Source organism: Mastomys coucha, unplaced genomic scaffold (assembly GCF_008632895.1).
Source record: "Mastomys coucha isolate ucsf_1 unplaced genomic scaffold, UCSF_Mcou_1 pScaffold5, whole genome shotgun sequence".
Lineage (NCBI taxonomy): Eukaryota > Metazoa > Chordata > Mammalia > Rodentia > Muridae > Mastomys > Mastomys coucha.
In genome coordinates this window covers 21969514-21988952 of record NW_022196911.1, presented here as the reverse complement: position 1 = coordinate 21988952, position 19439 = coordinate 21969514, and the positions used below count along the sequence as shown (strand labels likewise).

The window sequence follows — 19439 nt, the reverse complement described above, 5'->3', positions numbered from 1 at the left end:
GGGGAAATAGTCTGGAAGTAAGAAGGGAAAGAGGCAAAGGCACGCCATTCTTTAAACTCCATACAACTACTGTAATCAGTATCCAGCAGCGACGATATTTTTGTGCACTGACTTCACAGAAAACCACAATCAGCCAGGAAAGGGAGTGGCTCACTTTACCTCTCAGACATTGGCTATGGATAAACTATAGGAGAAGATTCACTGCCTTTAGTTGTCATCAGGCTCCAACACATAGGTCCAAACTCACAGTCTCAAGCTCAGTGGTTCCATTCAATATGAATAGAGATGAATACAGTAGAGTGATTGCTGGAACTGAGGGCCACAGGTAGGTGAGATTGGGTAGCATTTCAGTGTGTGTACACATGTGTATGTGTGTGTGTGTGTGTGTGTATATATATATATATATATATATATATATATATATATATATATGCATTAGGAAATTAGCTGATAATAACAAACTTTCTAAATGGCCACATTAGTCTATAATTTCTTTTTGGCTGTATCATTATCTGGTTTAATACAGGTACTAACTACTAAGAGTCAAGATATTTTCGGTTTTGGTGGCAAGAAGTGTTAAATGTTCAGTAGCTTTGCTGTTAACTTCTTTGCAGTTCTGATAGAATCCTGTTAATCTGGTCCTGGAATTGGGGGGTTTTTTTGGGGGGGTCATATTTTCCTGCTTCAGTCTCATTGATACTTGTAGTTGTTTATATTATTTATTATTTTGTTGTTTAAATTTGGTACGGTATATGCACCTGGAAACTCACCTATTTACATGAGTTTTCAATTTAATGGACTAGAAGTCTTTAACGCCAACAGGCATAAGTTCACTGTACCATGAGTAAATGCCAAGATATGATAATAAAAGTTATGTGCAGTTGATCAAGGTCATTCAAGCCTTCAAAACCACCACTCAGGAGGCAGAAGCAAGGGAATCTGACATCAAGGCTGGCCTGAACTACACAGTGAGTCTAGGGACAGCTGGCAATACGCAGATAAATAACACCTTTTATAATACCTTTTATAAAAATAAAGCAAACTCCTCCATGAAGAATAGCTTCATGGTACCTTCTGGCATCCTGCAAGCTTCCAAAGGAGGTAGCCAATCAACAATGCTAGTTACCTATGATGCCCACAAACCACATCAATGATCATCATAGCATGATAACCCTAAGAGTACAGTAGTGACAATTATACCTCGGTAAACAACAGCTCTCTAGTGGGACTTCAGACCCTCTTAAAAGGGAAACCATAGCTGGCACTGGAAATCTTGCTACTTAGTGCTAGTGAAGTCATAAATATTAGAGGAGAACCTACAACCACATTTTTACTAAAGTAGAATAATCCTTAACAAGAATCTAAATACTTTTCCTTGCATGTACAGATAAGCATAGTCTTCACCCATTATCAAGAAAATGTCTCTTTGCAACAGAGAACACTACAAAAAAAACCAAAAAAACAAAAAAACCCACAACTAATCAAAATGCAGAGTAGTAGAGGCCAGCCCTTCTACAAAGCACTCCTGCATGTAAGGCTCAAGGGATAGTTCTGAAGGGGAGATAGAAAGATTAAGAGCCAGAAGACCAGGGAGTCTGCTGGAAGATTGTGTTTCCTAGTAATGCCAGAGGCTATATCCATAAATCACACCAATATAGCCTCCCCCAACAGGAGCTTAGCATGGAAAATGGACTTGCCAAAGTGGTTGGGGAAAAATTCACAAAGTGTCAAGCCCACAGGCAACTAGGGAATGCTGGGAACAGGAGAACAGTCTCCTCCAAGGTTATTCAATACCAAATGGTTATCCTTGAAAATGTACATACAAGTAACAATATACGGTGCATGTAGGATTAATTGAGAAATATCTACACACACACACACATATATATGTAATAATAATTAATAGAGAAAGAGGCTATGGGTTGGAAAGAGGTCAGGAAAGGGTATGTGAGAGGATTATAGGAGGAAAAGAAAAGGAGAAATGATGTATTTATATAATAATCCCAAAATTAAAACAGTAAAAAAGAAAAACAACAAAAATAGACAAAAACAACCAGCAAAAATAAAGCCAAACTAAAACTAAAACAAACAAAAGAAGGTATCAGGAAAATACAGACTAGGATTTCTTTAAGGTTGCATGCTACTCTAGCTACAGTGACCATCATCAGAAGTAGGAATGATAGCTGAGGTTGGCAAAATGTGGGAAGGGAGGGTCATACACATCTGTGAGAGTGCAAACCAGGGAATCAACTTTTAAAATCAGTACAGATGTTCTAAAAAAGGAATATATGAAATTATGAAAATTATGTGTGACCCAATTTTAGCACTAATGTGCAGTGCTATTCCTGTGGAAAAGATGAAAAAAACATCTACTTATCACAGATAAGAAAACAGTGAAAACTAAAGCTAGGAATCAATAAAGTCTAACTCGGTGAACCAGTGCGGTTTCTAGTCTTTTTTTTTTTTTTAAAGATTTATTTATTTTTATATGTAAGTACACTGTAGCTGTTTTCAGATGCACCAGAATAGGGCGTCAGACCTCATTATGGATGGTTGTAAGCCACCATGTGGTTGCTGGGATTTGAACAGTGTGGTTTCTATTTGTTTTCATTTTAGTGATGTTTTCTGTGCATGGATGTCTATGTACCATTTGTGTTTCTGGAGCATGTATCGAGCAGAAGAGAGCCATGGAATCCCTGAAGTTGAGATTACAGATTGAGTGTTTATGTGAAGGTGCTGGGAATTCAAAGTGAGTCTTTTGGAAACAGCAGACAATGCTTTTAACCTCGGAGTCATCTCTAAAGCCAAGTAAGATTGATTGGAGTAACTTACAAAAATGAGCAGTTCCTGATAGAAGCATAGAAGACTTCATAACAGCTGCATCAACCATGAAGGTGATGGCTAATGAAACTGCAAACCTGGGGATCATTGCACAGCTTATAGGCAACTCACCTGAGGTGAGAAGTGTGTCCTTCAAGCCACTCACTAACTCCTCCAGGCAGCTTGTCTTGTCTTATTTGGTCCAAGCAGCTTGACAGGCTGTGGCTCCACCCCCAATCCCCGCCACCCCTCCCACCCCACCTCAGGGCGGAATTAGACCTTGTATTTGCCACAGTTGGCAAGCCCACCTAGAGTGAAGTCTTCTGACCTAGGTAAAGTCAATTGTCCTGCCGCGTCTGCAGCTTCCTGCAAGAAGCCACTACCTGCTGAGCAGCTTAGCTTGTCTTCCTGACAAAGCTACAAGATCCTGGCAAAGTGGGGGATGGGTCTCCTCCCTTTAAATTCAGACCCTAGAATTAAAACAGTGAGCCTTGATCAGAGAACTTTGTCTTGGCTCATTATTTCTCTTGCCTTCTTTCCCATCTATCCCCAGATTTCCTTTCAGGAACCCAGTAACCCGTGGCCACTGGCAGCAACAACAGGCGTCTGATTCATGGCTGGTCTAAGCATCTTTTGTGCACCTCATCTTGTCTGACAGCATCTGCAGTCCTTAGAGATTATATATGCCTGAGGCAGGAGGGCACTAGTGATACTTGCCAATTTCTGAGACTTCCTGAAGTTATTTAGTTATTTATTTCTAAGCTTTGGGACCTTCTCTACAGGATTGAATATTTTTCCTTCCATTAAAGCATCCTGCTCCTTTACCTCTACTTTAATATCCTGTGTTTAAGAAGCATCATCTAGCATTAAAGGTTTAATATCAGAGGAGTTTGATACACCAATATCCATTCCTGGGCATAAATTCCAAGAACTTTCCATCTTACTCATGAGCACCTGCCCATCATGTTCATAGCTGCTTTATTCAAAGTGTCCAGTGTATGAAGTCAATCTAGATGTACACCAACTGACACAAGTATGATTGAACATGTGGGCTCTAGTTTCAAACTTTTTGTTTGTGTGTCCAAGTAAGACTACATGTAGAAGCCAGGAAGCTAGAAATGGATCATTAGTGGAGAGATTTAAGAAAATAGAGTGGATAGACTATAAGTGATATGAACTTAGAGAGTGAGTATAATAGGGACAGAACAGTTCAAATATGTATTAGATTGATAGGAAAGAGAAGGGACTGGTGAAAGATCAACATAAATGAGATGTCCATGAAGAACATGCATGTGAACCTATCATTTTGCAACACAAGTAAAAAATATAGTAAGAGAGGATAGTAGAACACAAGTGATATAAAAGAATTGGGGCATTGCTAAATGTTGAACTATGGTTGGGACAGGAAGAAATGAGGAAGAGTGGGTGGGTTAACCAAAAAGAAGGATGTATAAAGATATGAAGAAGTCTTATGAAATATCGCTGTCTTATAAATTAAGAGTAAGTATAATTTTAAACAGTTTGAACATATATATCTCACATGGGTAAATAATGTTACTCCCAGACACCAGGGCTATAAAATGAAACTCTCTCTAGCAGTATTGGTATATGCCTAGGAATTTCTGATCATGGCAGCCCCAGAGGAACTCCAAATCAAACAGATCATTGTCAATGATCTGTCTTGGCCACCATAAGCACATGGTGTTGCTGAAGACACCAAACACTTTGGTTGGAGTATGTATACAGCAGAGCAATTTTGAACTTACTAGGAAACTTTCTCTGCTGGCTAGCTTTTATAGCACTGCAAGGGCTTATGCAGGCTGCTAGCAGAGAAAAGATGTCAATGGTCATATTTCTCTCATGACCTTCATCCTACAACACTGACCTACAAGCCAAGTTGTGCTTACTGGTGCAATACTGACATGATTGTTAATGGGCACAATCAACCTGTTTCCTGATAGGATTTGAGGTCTGCTCCATAAAGGTAAATTTATGTCTGGTACTGTAAACATGGTAAAAAAAAATCATGGTGTGAAAATTATAGGTCCAAGGGTAGAACCTATTGATGTTCTGTTAATGATCTTGTTGTTACCTACATATAAATATTCATGTTTATGATTATCTATTTGTACTACTTTCAAACTTGGTGAAAGAAGCCTCCTCCTGCAGCACGAGGTAGGTAAGGCAAAGGCCATAACTGTTGTGAAAGTACTAAGAACAAGCCAGTGTGTAAGACAGGGGCAATCACCATTACCTCAAGGCTGAGGGAGGCTCTCACAAGTCTCCTTTACCTCCATGAGGTCCACTGGCCATTAATGGAAGCTATATCATTTTAGAGTTTGGAGTAAATACTTCCACATGCTTTCTTCAGTACTTCAGAATGAATTCCCGTATGTTCTCAGGGATTTCTGTTTGTTTGTTTGGTTGGTTGGTTTGGTTTTAGGAGATTTTTGGAATTTTTCTTGGAATTTGCTCTGTAGACCAGGCTTACCTCAAACTCCACCTGCCTCTACCTTCAGAGTTCAGGGATTGAAGGTATGTACCACCACACTGGCGACTATTATGATTTTTCTGGATGTTGGACAAGATAAAGGTTTTTATTATAGCTTTTCCCATGAGGTAGGAAATAGCATAGTGGATAAAAGCAAAAGCACTGGCTGCTCTTCTAGAAGACTGAGGTTCAATTCTGGGCACACACAACACATCACAACTGCCTTTAACTCCAGCTTCAGGGGAGCTGATGTTCTCTTTAGCTCTCCAGAGGCACCAGGCATCATGTTGTACAAAGCACCCATGGATGTTTAAAACACAAAACAAAAAACAGCTTTTCATGTAATTTCATTTGGAAAATTTTATTTTAACATAAACTCTCTGATATTTTCTAAGATTTAAATCTTCGTTAAAGGCTTTCATAAGTTTTTTTTTTTATTTGTTTCTTTGCTTTTTAGTTTGAGACATGGTTTTTCTGTGTAGCCCTGGCTGTCCTGGAACTTGCTCTGTAGACCATGCTGACCTCAAACTCAAAACTCAGATCCAACTGGCACAGTCTCCCAAGTGCTGGGATTAAAGGGCATGAGTTGTGTACCACCATGTCTGGATATTTATGTTTATATTTATACTGTTGTGATTTGTAAGCATAAACTGGACAAATGCTCTGTCATTATTTAGAAGGGTATTTTTTTTCTTTAGAATGAATTTTCTGAAGTGTTGTTAGAGTTGAGCACCGAGTAAAAGATTTGTCACATTCTTTACACATGTAAGGTCTCTTTAATATGAACTCTCTGATGTCTTCTAAGATATGTATGCTAGATAAAGGGTATATCACATTCATTGCTTTATTATGCCTTTTTCTCCAGTATGAATTTTCTGATGTGCTTCAAGAGTTGAGCTCTTTGCAAAAGATATGCCACACTCCTTACATTTGTGAGGTCTCTCTCCAGTATGGACTCTCTGATGTCTTCTAAGATGTGCCACACTCCTTACATCTGTAAGGTCTCTCTCCAGTATGGACTCTCTGATGTCTTCTAAGATGTGAGTCCTGGACAAAGGTTTTGTCATATACCTCACAGTTGTAAGGTTTCTCACCAGTATGGATTCTGGAATGTGTTTTAAGATGTGATAATTCAAGAAAGAACTTACCACAGTCTGTGCATTTGCATAATTTCTCTAGCAAATGAGTTTTCTGATGCCTTCTATATGATGAATAGTGGGTAAAGGATCTGTCACACTCATTGCATTCATAAGGCTTCTCTCCAGTATGGAGTCTGTAATGGTTTCTAAGATGTGAAAGCTGATGTAAGACTTTGCCACATTGTTGACAAGCATAATGTTCTTCAGCACTATGGATTTTCTGATGTCTCCTGAAACTGGAAGAGTGGGCAAAGTATTTGTCACACTCCTTACATTTGTAAGGTCTTCCTCCAGTATGCAACTTCTCATGGCTTTTAAGTGCTGACAACTGAGGAAATGACTTTCCACATTCATTGCATTTGTAAGGCTTCTCCCCAGTATGAAGTCTTTGATGTGTTTTAAGACTTGAGCACTGGTTAAAGGATTTGTCACATACTTCACATTTATAAGGCTTTTTACCAGTATGGATTCTGTAATGTCTTTTAAGATGTGATAATTCAATATAGGATTTATTACATTCTTTGCATTTGTATAATTTCTCTAGAGAATGAGTTTTCCGATGCCTTCTAAATGATGAATAGTGGATAAAGAATCTGTCACACTCATTGCATTTGTAAGGCTTCTCTTTGAAATGACTTTTGTCATTATGTCTTTTCTGATGGAATTTAAGGGCTGATGACTGAGGAAATAAACTTCCACATTCTCTGGATTTGTAAGGTTTTTCCCTGGTATGAAGACTTTGATGTGTTTTGAGACTTGAGCACTGGGTAAAGGATTTGTCCCAAATGTTGCACTTGTAAGGTTTCTCTCCAGTATGAGTTCGCTGATGCACAGTTAGGCTTAAGGAGGTAATGAAGCGTTTCCCATAATGATGTGGTATCTCTCCAGTGTAGATCGTTTGTTGCATGAGACTGTAGATAGAAGCAAAATGGCCATCATATTCTCCCTGCCTGTGCTCTTGCTTTGTAGTATAGAGTCTCTGATTTTGAATAATGTTCAAATACAAATTGAAAGATTTCTCACAGTCTTTAACTTTGCAAGATTCTTCTCCAGTGTGCATGCTTTTATATCTATCTGGATTTGGCGAATCAACAAAGGCATCTTGCTCATTCCAGCACCTGTAGTTACTAGAGGCTTCTGTAGTGTCATTTCTTTTATAAAGTGCATAGTTGGAGGGACCATGAAGCATTTCACTAAGCTCATTACACTGACAAGACTCCTTTTCAGTCTTCACATGTTGACAGACAGTATCACATATGCAGTAGTTCTCTGAAAATGAGTACAATTCAGTTAGTAGGGCTTGTTCCAAGTTTAAACATTCGATAAATGACTGTCACCCTAAGTTCTTTATTAAGCAACTACTTAAAACAGAGTTGTCAGTAGTCCATGTCTTTAATTCACTATAATTGTATGGATTCTCAAAAACAAAATGAAAAAGTGACAGCCTTTGAAGAAGATTAAACAATTAATAGAAGAATCAGTAATTGGCTTTGTTAGAGCAATGAAGAGTACTATTCAGAAGACCTACTTTCTTTTAAGCTTGAAGGCTTCCTTAAAAGAATCAAAGGGTTTATTTTTTCTCAGATACAACAAAAAACTTATTTTCTATTGTCAAACTTTCCCTATTTTCCTGTTGTTTGCAAGACTTTAACAGAGAGTTCCCAACCTATATTGTTGGTACATACAAACATGAGTTAAGAATTCTACAAGCAAAATATTCTCACCCACAGAGACCAGGTTGCTGTAATTCTCCAACATCACATCAATGTACAGAGCCCTCTGAGCAGAGTCCAGGCATTCCCATTCCTCAAAGGAGAAATGCACAACCACATCCTGGAATGTCAACACTCTCTGAAATGAAAGAGTACAGTTTGACCCCGTGCTATCAGGCACAATGCTTTCCTGTAAGTAAGAAGACTTAAGGAAACTACAGATGTAGATGAGCAAAGACAATTACTCAAAGAGATGATTTCTCATGTATTCACACTCTATAATGAATGTTCTATCTGTGGAAACAGGATGAGGCTTACAAGCATGTCCACAAAGCAGGACACACATTTTCAAGGTCTGGACACACTTATCTGTTATGGATACTATGTTTATGTCCCACAGAATCATAATGTCCATGTCTCAGAGGGAAAATTCATGTGAGGAAGTGTGCTTTTAAATGATGTACCTGAAGATCATGCTAAAATACTGGCACTGACTCAATCCTGTCTGTACTTGGACCTTAAATGGATATTCTACCAAGCTCAGTTGGGATGTTTTAACTCTAGGTTCAATGCCACACTATTAAATAACAAAAGTGTGGGCATGGAAGGCACAATTTGTGATTGACTTGATAGAAAAAGAACTTTGGATTTTCACCCATTGTAACAAGAAGTATAACAACACTGATCACTGCCGATTTTAACACTAACGTATAAGTTGGATAGTCCATGAAATTAATTTTACGAGAATATTTGGGACACTACCTACCAGACAGAAAAATCCACTTCAGCCACATTTTATATCACCTAAATTTTTCTTTAAAATATGCATAAGAAAGAAGCATAGAAAGATAACATTTTTTTTAGAACTTTAGAAGAACATTTCACTCTCAAAGAGCTATACAAATTATGGGAAGTCTGAAAACACATCAAATAATGTTTAAGTTTCAGGTAGGCATGTAAGGGTAGTAACTTTACATACATTCAGAAGTGACATAGATTCCTGTGAGTAAGTGAATATATTACCTTGTGTGAAAATTAGTCACTTTCAGTGCTTTGTAAATATAGCTCAGAAGCAAGGCTCAAGAGAGAATCTGAGCTCCTGTGTCTGAATTTTGTAGTCCTCAATGCGTTCTTTAGTACTTAAGCTGTCCTGTCTAAAAGATTTTAGTTAGTAGTGTTTACAATTCTTTTGTTTTTCCTCTGAAAATGCAAAGTGGTTACAAATTCTGACGATTCCATGAATGACAGATAGAAATGTAAACCTGTGGGTCACTTCCAAAATCTCCACTTTAACACACTGTAGCCTCAAGGTAGGGAAGTAGAGCCATCAATCTCACAGAAATTGACTAGAGCACCACAACCATGGCTCATGTTCTCTGTGCAGCAATGTGATAGCTTATGCACACAAATTAGTCAATGCCCACCAGACATTTTGTTTTAAATTTTGGTTTTTAGACACAGTTTCTTTGGGTATCTCTGGCTGTGCTAAAACTCCCTCTATAGACCAGGCTAGCTTGGAACTCAACATCTTCCTGCCTGTGTCTCGTGAGTGCTGGGATTAACATTATGTGCCACCACCACAACCTGGCTCTTGAAAACATAAATGCATTCCACAAAATGCTACATAACAAGTCAGAAACAGAAAGTTGTGCACAGTGGGATACTGTTTGGGGGAGAGAGAGAGAGGGAGAGGGAGAGGAAGAGGGAGAGGGAGAGGGAGAGGGAACTGATCTCTCTAGTGGGAAGTTACCACTGAGCATCCCTACCAAGTGAGTGATGTGAGCAGCAATTATCCTGAGACAAACAGATATGAGGTATCAACAAATGGATACATCATCAGTAGTGAGATACTAAAGCACAGGTAGGGCAGTGGTGGTGCACGCCTTTAATCCCAGCACTTGGGAGGCAGAGGCAGGTAGATTTCTGAGTTCGAGGCCAGCCTGGTCTACAGAGTGAGCTCCAGGACAGCCAGGGCTACACAGAGAAACCCTGTCTCGAAAAAACAAACAAAAACAAAAAACAAAAAAAAAAAAAAGAGAGAGAGAGAGATATTTAGCACCAAAGAGAATACAAGTAGACTACAATCTCAACCTACACTTCAGAACAATTTTATGGTAAGATCAAGCCAAATGTCAGTCATGATCTTCACACTCTAGTATGCTTAAATTTTTACTAATAGGAACCAAGTATTTAGTATTAAGATCTAAGATATAAGGCAACTTTTTTTATGTTTGTTTGTAGAACATGATTTTAATATTTTCAACTGTTAATATTCTGTTAATATTCAACAAACAGAATAATTGTTTTAAGATATATTTTGTTGTTATGTCTCTCTTTTCATTTCTGATTTTAATAATTTGGATACTGACTCTGTGCCCTCTGGTTAGTCAGGCTAAGGGTTTATCTATCTTGTTGATTTTCTCAAAGAACCAGCTCCTGGTTTTGCTGATTCTTTGTATAGTTCTTTTTGTTTATTTCAGCCCTGAGTTTGATTATTTCCTGCCATCTACTCCTCTTGGGTGTATTTGCTTCTTTTTGTCTTAGAGCTTTCAGGTGTGCTGTCAAGCTGCTAGTGTAAGCTCTCTTCAGTTTCTTTTTGGAGGCACTCAGAGCTATGAGTTTTCCTCTTACCACTGCTTGTATTGCGTCCCATAAGTTTTGGTATGATGTGTCTTCATTTTCCGTAAATTCTAAAAAGCCTTTAATTTCTTTCTTTATTTTTTCCTTGACCAAGTTATCATTGAGAAGAGAGTTATTCAGATTCCATGTGTATGTGTGCTTTCCGTGGCCCTTGTTGGTATTGAAGACCAGCCTTAGTCCTTGGTGATCTGATAGGGTGCATGGGATTATTTCAATCTTCTTGTATCTGTTGAGGACTGTTTTGTGACCAATTATATAGTCAATTTTGGAGAAGATACCATGAGGTGCTGAGAAGAAGGTATATTCTTTTGCTTTAGGATGAAATGTTCTATAAACATCTGTTAGATCCATTTGATTCATAACTTCTGTTAGTTTCACTGTGTCTCTGTTTAGTTTCTCTTTCCATGATCTGTCCATTGCTGAGAGTGATTGTCTTGAAGTATCCCACTGTTATTGTGTGGGGTGCAATGTGTACTTTGAGCTTTAGTATAGTTTCTTTTATGAATGTGGGTACCCTTGCTTTTGGTGCATAGATGTTCAGAATTGAGAGTTCATCTTGGTAGATTTTTTTCCATTGACCAGTATGAAGTGTTCTTTCTTATCTTTTTTTTTTTTTGATAACTTTTGGTTGAGAGTTGATTTTATTTGATATTAGAATGGCTATTCCAGGTTGTTTCTTGGGATCATTTGATTGGAAAATTGTTTTCCAACCTTTTACTCTGAGGTAGTGTCTATCTTTGTCACTGAGGTATGTTTCCTGAATGCAGCAAAATGCTGGGTCCTGTTTATGTATCCAGTCTGTTAGTCTATGGGGAATTGGGGAATTGAGTCCATTGATATTAAAAGATATTAAAGAAAAGTGATTGTTACTTCCTGTTATTTTTGTTGTTAGAGGTGGAATTATGTTTGTGTGGCTATCTTCTTTTGAGTTTATTGAAAGATTAATTTCTTGCTTTTTCTAGGGTGTAGTTTCCCTCCTTGTGGTGTTGGTGTTTTCCATCTATTATCCTTTGTAGGGATGGATTTGTGGAAAGATATTGTATAAATTTGGTTTTGTCATGGAATATCTTAGTTATTCCTCCTATTGTAATTGAAAGTTTTGCTTAATAGCCTGGGCAGGCATTTATGTTCTCTTAGGGTCTGTATGACATCTGCCCAGGATCTTCTAGCTTTCATAGTCTCTGGTGAGAAATCTGCCGTAATTCTGATAGGCCTGCCTTTATATGTTACTTGACCTTTTTCCTTTACTGCTTTTAAAATTCTTTCTTTATTTAGTGCATTTGGTGTTTTAATTATTATGTGATGGGAGGAATTTCTTTTCTGGTCTAGTCTATTTGGAGTTCTGTAGGCTTCTTGTATGTTCATGGGCATCTCTTTCTATAGGTTAGGGAAGTTTTCTTCTATAATTTTGTTGAGGATATTTACTGGCCCATTACCTTGGGAGTCTTCACTCTCTTCTATACCTATTACCCTTAGGTTTGGTCTTCTCATTGTGTCCTGGATTTCCTGAATGTTCTGGGTTAGGAGCTTTTTGCTTTTTGCATTTTCTTTGACTGTTGTGTCAATGTTTTCTATGGTGTCTTCTGCCCCTGAGATTCTCTCTTTTATCTCTTGTATTCTGTTGGTGATGCTTGCATCTATGACTCCTGATTTCTTTCCTAGGTTTTCTATGTCCAGAGTTATCTCTCTTTCTGATTTCTTTATTGTTTCTATTTCTATTTTTAGATTCCAGATGGTTTTGCTCATTTCCTTCACCTGTTTGATTGTGTTTTCCTTTAGTTCTTTAAGGGATTTTTGTTTTTCCTCTAGAAGGGCTTCTAGCTCTTTACCTGTGTTCTCCTGTATTTCCTTGAGGGTGCTATTTATGTCTTTCTTAAAGTCCTGTATTATCATCATGCGAAGTGATTTTATATCTAAATCATGCTTTTCTGGTGTGATGGTGTGTCGAGGACTTGCTATGGTGGGAGTGTGGGGTTCTGTTGATGCCAAGTGACCTTGGTTTGTGTTGCTTATATTCTTACACTTGCCCTGCACCATCTGGTTATCTCTAGTGCTACCTGCCCTTGTTAAATCTGTCTTGAGCCTGTCCTTCCTGTGATCCCAGTTGTGTCAGAACTCCTCAGAGTCAAGCTGTCTCTGTGATCCGTGATTCTGGGATCCTGTCATCCTGGGCTTGTTAGAGCATCTGGCAGTGGATCTTCCTCTGGGTGTTTTGGGACTGGCTGTGGAGTTTGTGCCCAAGGTCTGCTCAGGGCACTAGCCAGCCCAGACAGACCAGAAGCAACCTACTTTATTCTTTAAGGGATTTTTTTTGTGTGTTTCTTCTTTAAGCGCTTCTAGCTGTTTACCTGTGTTCTCCTGTATTTCTTTAAGGGGGTTATTTATGTCCTTCTTAAAGTCCTCTGTCACCATAATGAGAAGTTATTTTTTCATCTGATTCATGCCTTTCTGGTGTGATGGTGTATCTAGGATTTGCTATGGTGGCAGAATTGGGTTCTGATAATGCTAAGTAACCTTGGTTTCTGTTGCTTACACTTGCCTCCCATCGTCTGATTATCTCTAGTACTACCTGCCCTAGCTATATCTGACTGGAGCCTATCCTTCCTGTGATCCCGGTTGTATCAGAACTCCTCTGAGTTCAGATGTCTCTGTGATCTTGTGATTCTGAGATCCTGTAATTCTGAGATCCTGGGTGTGTCAGAGCTCCTAGGAGTCAAGCTTCCTCTAGGACCTAGTGTGACCAAACTCTTGTGATTCTGGGATTCTGTGATCCTGTGGTCCTGGGAGTGTTAGAGCACCTGGGAATGAAGCTTCCTCTGCGTGTTATGGGACTAGCTGCAGAGTTAGCGCCCAAGGACAGTTCAGGGCACAGGCCTAGACCAGAAGGTACCTGTGCCACTAGTCAGGTGGAGTTCCTGGGTGCCTGGGTCCCACTTGTCTCAGTTACTTCTGGTGTTGGAGTAGATGTTTTGTCCTCCTCACCTCTGATCCTATGATCCTGGGTGTGTTAGAGCTCCTGGGAGTGGAGCTTCCTCTGGGTGTTGTGGGATTGGCTGTGGAGTTGGCACCCAAGGTCTGCTCAGGGCACTGGCCCAGACTGGAAGGTGATATAAGGAGATTTTAATTCCATACAATTCTAAGCTGTTGTGGAAACTAGCCCATGTGTTTCAAGGTGCTTTTGTATAACCATGATCAAAGGAAATGGGACAGATCCCACAAGTGGAACTTAAGTGGCACATGAGCCCATTACTCAATATAAATAAGGGCATAGTCCATTCTCTACAATTGGGAACACACACACACAAACACACACACACACACACACACACACACACATATACATTTGAAAAAAATGTTTGAGACTGGTTCTCCACATAGCCTTGGCATTCCTAGAACACTCTATGGACCCAGCTGACCTTGAACTCATGGAGATATGCCTGCCTCTGCCTCTGAAGTGCTGGGATTAAAGGGACACACCACCTACACCCAGCCTCAACATATTGTGCTTGTTCATGTATCAGAATGGAAATATTTTCAAAATTACAAGTTCTAAGTCCATATGGGATATTTATCTCTGAGAAAATGAGGTGGGGGGTACAGAATTGGAAAAAGTGCTATAGTAGATGTGAGATTATGGGATTATGTTGTATAGCTGTAGTCATAAAGACAATCTGGTATGGGAATAAAAACAGATAGGAGGATAACAGAATAGGATAGAAGACCTAGAAAGAAAACCAGAAAGATATGCTTACTTAATATTTCACAAAGGAGGAAAAAATGATACATTAAAAAAATATGGCCTTTTCAAAAAATGTTGCTGGCAAAACTGTATCAAGCAGGAAAATGAACTTAAATTCTATTTTTCACTTTGTACAAATATCCTTTCTAAATAGATAAAAAAAAAATCTTATTTAAAACTGGAAACACTGAAACCCGGAAAATACCCATCAGGATATTGGGATGGACAAGAACTTGTTGAATAGAAGTTCATGGTTTGCACTCACTGATAAGTGGATATTAGCCCAAAAGCTCAAAATACTCAAGATACAATTCTCAGACCATATGAAGCTTAAGAAGAAAGTAGACCAAAGTGTAGGTGCTTCAGTGCTTCTTAGAAGGGGGAACAAAATACTCACAGGAGGAAATATGGAGACAAAGTGTGGAGCAGAGACTGAACAGTCACCAAACCCATATGCTATTGTGGATGCCAGGAAGTGCTTGCTGACAGGACCTTATATAGGTGTCTCCTGAGAGGCTTCCTCAGAGCCTAATACAGAAGTGGATACTTGCAGCCAACCATTGGACTGAGAGCGGGTTCCCTGATGGAGGAGTTGGAAAAGGGTCTGAAGAAACTGAGAGGGTTTGCAGCCCCAATGGTGGGAGCAACAGTGTCAACCCCAGAGCTGCTAGAGAATGAGCAACCAACCAAAGAATACACATGGAGGGACCCAGAGCTCAGGCCACATATGTGGCAGAGGGTGGTCTTGTTGGACATCAGTGGTAGGAGTGGCCCCTGGGCCTGAGGGGGCTTGATGCCCCAGTGTAGGGGAATGCCAGGGCCGGAAGGCAGGAGTAGGTGTGTGGGTTGGGGAGCACCCTCATAGAGGCAGTGGGAGGGGGGGTTATATAGGGGTTTCCAGAGGGAAGACCTGGTAAGGGGATAACATTTGAAATGTAAATAAGGAAAAATCTAATAAATGAAAAAAAAAAAAGATCACTAACAGCACAGGAACTAACCCCAAGTATCAATAGATGGGATGACATGTATATAAAGTTTCTGTCCATCAAAGGAAATAATCAGCAGGGCACACAGACACCCACAGAATGGGAGTGACACTCTGGATAGGGGTTCATATCTAGAGTTTACCAAGAATTACAGAAATTACATTTCAAGGAAATAAAACTGCTAATCAACAAATAAGGGATTTTGAAAAGAAATAAGTGTCTCAAGGAGTCAGTGGTTGCCCGGTAATGGTAGCTCAACCTTTAATTCTAGCACTTAGAAGGCAAAGGCAAGCAGATCTCTGTGGGTTCGAGGCCAGCCTGGTCTACAGAGTTTCAGGACAGCCAAAGCTAAATAAAGAAAAACCCTTCTCGAAAAACAAGACAAAAAAAAAAAAAAAAAAAAAAAAAAAAAAAAAAAAAAAACAAAAAACAAACCAAAACAAAAAAACGGAGCTTGGAGAGATGGCTCAGCAGTGTTTTTCCAGAGATCCTGAGTTCAATTCCCAGCAACCACATGGTGGCTCACAATGGGATCCAATGCTCTCTTCTGGTGTGTCTGAAGACATTGACAGTGTACTAACATATAAAATAAGTAAATCTTTAAAAAAAGAAAAGAAAGAAAAACAAAAACCAAAAGGAAGTCAGTGGTCAGCCCTTTTCTAAAAGCTTAAGGTTGAATCCGCCCTCTGCTGTACCGCTTTCACTAACTAGATGGTGGTCTTGTCATTTTACTAGCTCAGGACCAAGTTAGTCTTCATGACTCACTCATATTTAAGGTCCTTTGAGAGAAAACATAGAATTTCTTTTTTTCCTTCCTTCCTTCTTTCTTCCCTTCCTTCCTCCCTCCCTCTCTCCCTCCCTCCCTCCCTTCCTTCTTTCTGTAATGGACTAGAGGATGAAGAGAATCTTACCTGTTCCAGATGCAGAAAATAGGCAAAGTGGTCCCAGGCCAAAAGAAAAAAAAAAGGTCAGTTACACCATCCTATCTGTGTGACTCTGGGAACACTGAAGAAGAGAAAGGGGGGGAGAAATAAGAAGGAAAAGAGGAGGAAGGATGCATAACTCATTATTTGGACTTCATACAACTTGTAATTAGTAACCAACAACTAAACTAACTTGCACTGGCCTCACGCAAGACCCCAATCAGTCCAGGGTTTACAAATATTAATAGATAAACTCAAATATTCTACTAGAGTATATGTTGGCGTTCAGGAGTCGCCACACCACTCAACTTATAGAAACACTGGTATCAATTAAGCAAGTTATTGAATGCATATCTTAGCACTGAATGTTCAGGACCACAAAAAGGATCCAGAAGCCTAATTGCTGTACTAGTTTGCCCTCAGGGTAGGTGTTTTATAAGAAAAAGCAGGTTCAGAAGTTTAAAGGGCAAGAGTGGGAACAGTTAGCTTACTAGGCCAAGTATTAGCAGCTTAACTTCTAGCTGATTGGTCCTGAGTAAGGTAAGGGGGTGGGGGGTGGGTGGTGAACAGGGGAATTTCAGAACATTGACATAACAGAGCAAGAGTATTGTAGTTGTTACTTTTTGGCTTATGAGTTGCACTCTTCAGTATCAGCTCCAAAACCACAGTGAGCTCACGTGTAGGTTCAGGAAGGGCTATCCATGGGTCAGCTCTGACTTAAGATATTTTGACCTGTGATTTGATGGGTACAATGTAAAGCTTTGTGGAATTGCTTATGATTAGCAAACCTCATACAGAACAATCAGACAAAACAAAGCAGGGTGTGTGGTCAGAATGTCCTTGCTTTAAGCCAAGTCACTTCTCTTTGCCAATGACTGGCAGGCATGTTACAACAGTATGAAATAGCTGGGAGGAGTAGAACAAAATGTCTACAGCTATTCTGGAGGAGTGGGTGTCAAAAAGAATATTTTGGCAATCAGATGAATAATGAAAAACAATTCATGATTATTTCAGTTCATATGAGGTAAAATTTATCAAGAAGGTAAGACATCCACAGCAGAATTTCAGAGCCAGCTTCCTTATAAACAGCAGAGAAACTAATCAAACCCCTCCTCTGCAGCTCGGAAGCTCATCTGACCTGGGAGGTTTCAGGGCTGTGGTTCCCAGCACTGCACTGCCAGCTGCTGACTCTCCCAGGATGCTTTGGGCAGCACCCTCAGCTGTCAGTAGTTTAAGCTTCCCCTGAAGTCTACCCTTTCTTCTTACCCCAGTTGTACACCACTGTATTCCCCACAGTGCAGGCTCACGAACTCTGCACTCAAACACTTCTGGTTTTGTTTGTTTTGTTTGTTTGTTGACACTTCTGGTTTTGACTCTTGGTCCAACTACCCTGCTCTTACCCAGTTCCCAGCTTCTGCCCACATTGTTCCTCTAACTCTTTCCACTCTTGGCAGTTTTCTACAACCCTCCTACACATGTCCAACATCCTTGCACCCTCTGTTTCTGGGTGAGTGGTCCCACCCCAGGAAGACGTGCCCCTCCCATTCTCTCTCAGGCTGTCTTCCACACAGCTCCAGATGTCAGGATGCAGTGGACTTGCTTTGCACAGCCTCCCCATATGCTTGACTAGACCAGAACTGAATCTGATAGGATGCTGCACCCTGATATCTCACCCCCATAGTGAGTACAAAACCCTTGAGAAAAAAAGACAGTCAGCCTAAACACCTCCGCTGGACTACCATCCTCTGGGCTACTTACTTCATACCAAACAACAACAGGCTAAATTCAGAAGCCAAGGTCACATCTCCAACACACAAACATGAAGCAAAACCAAATCCTGAAATTTTGACTTGGGGAGAGACATTTAAAGATTTATTTACTTTATTTTATATGTATGAGTACACTGTAGCTGTACAGATGGCTGTGAGCTATCATGTGGCTGCTGGGAATTGAACTCAGGACTGCCCCGCTTGACCTGGCCTCTCCGGTTGCTCAGGAGTAATACAATGTAACTGTCTTCAGACACACCAGAAGAGGGCGTCAGATCTCATTACGGGTGGTTGTGAGCCACCATGTGGTTGCTAGGATCTGAACTCAGGACCTTCGGAAGAGCAATCAGTGTTCTTACCCGCTGAGCCATCTCGCCAGCCCCCAACAATCTAGATCTTAAGACTGTCATCATATTGTATTTAAGGCCTACAACCCATCCTTCTGATATTTTCACCAGTATATTTGACAAGTAACCTGACTTATGATGTATATTCTTCCATTTTTATAAAAATTGCATTGAATTGCTATCTCATTGTAAGGATTTTGGAGGAACACTGCATCTGTTTACGCAGGACAAGGTCACTTATATTATAGTTCTAGGATGAACCATCTGTGTAGTAATACCTCTTTCATGTGTTGACATCTGTCTCAGGTTTAAGGATGGAGCCGAGAGCAAGAGAAAGAGACTGCCAGTGACTCGGAGGATCAGGCTATACTAGTATTTATTCATAAGCAACAATAAGATAAATAGAAAGCTAAATGGGATTGCATTCCTTCACACACTCACTTCACTCACCTACAGTCTGGCTTGTGTTGTAGCCTGGCTCCAATGGCTGTGCAGGCAAGGCCAGCAGCACTTCCTGCGGTGCTTTGGATTCTCACTGGAGCCTTGGCCCAGAGTGGGTATCTGGAATTGGTGGGCTGGCTCCAGGGGATGAGCCGGTCTCAACATGAAGAGTCTCTGTTGGGTCCCAGGATTTGAGCAAGTTGAAGTTGTCAGACTTGGGGTTTTTAAGTTTTTTTCAGCTCAGGGATTCAGCATTTCTTTATTTGGCATTTGCCTTATTACCCCCATTCACACATGCCAGGCTTTGGTTTCCATGGTAATATTTTAGCCACTCAAAAGTGAGGTGTTGACAAGCTCTGCAGCTAGTTCCACAACACACAGAGAAAGCCACACTCCCAGGTGATCTAACAAGCCCAGGATCACAGGATCCCA

General features: G+C 40.0%; 1 protein-coding gene across 2 annotated transcripts in view; it reads right to left on the bottom strand.

Moving 5' to 3' along the window:
- Positions 1–6204: 6204 nt before the first annotated feature.
- The window catches only part of LOC116077473 (zinc finger protein 54-like), a 46162-nt gene continuing 32927 nt past the window's right edge, over positions 6205–19439 (bottom strand). Inside the window, exons 2-4 of one of the 2 annotated variants that reach the window (XM_031352038.1) lie at positions 16439–16532; positions 8175–8301; positions 6205–7719 (exon numbers count right to left, since the gene is read on the bottom strand). In XM_031352038.1, the coding sequence (XP_031207898.1) occupies positions 6281–7719; positions 8175–8208 (1473 nt within the window). In that variant the 5' untranslated portion in view covers positions 8209–8301; positions 16439–16532 and the 3' untranslated portion in view covers positions 6205–6280. The remainder of the gene's footprint in view (positions 7720–8174; positions 8302–16438; positions 16533–19439) is intronic. The other variant, XM_031352039.1, reaches the window with a different exon arrangement.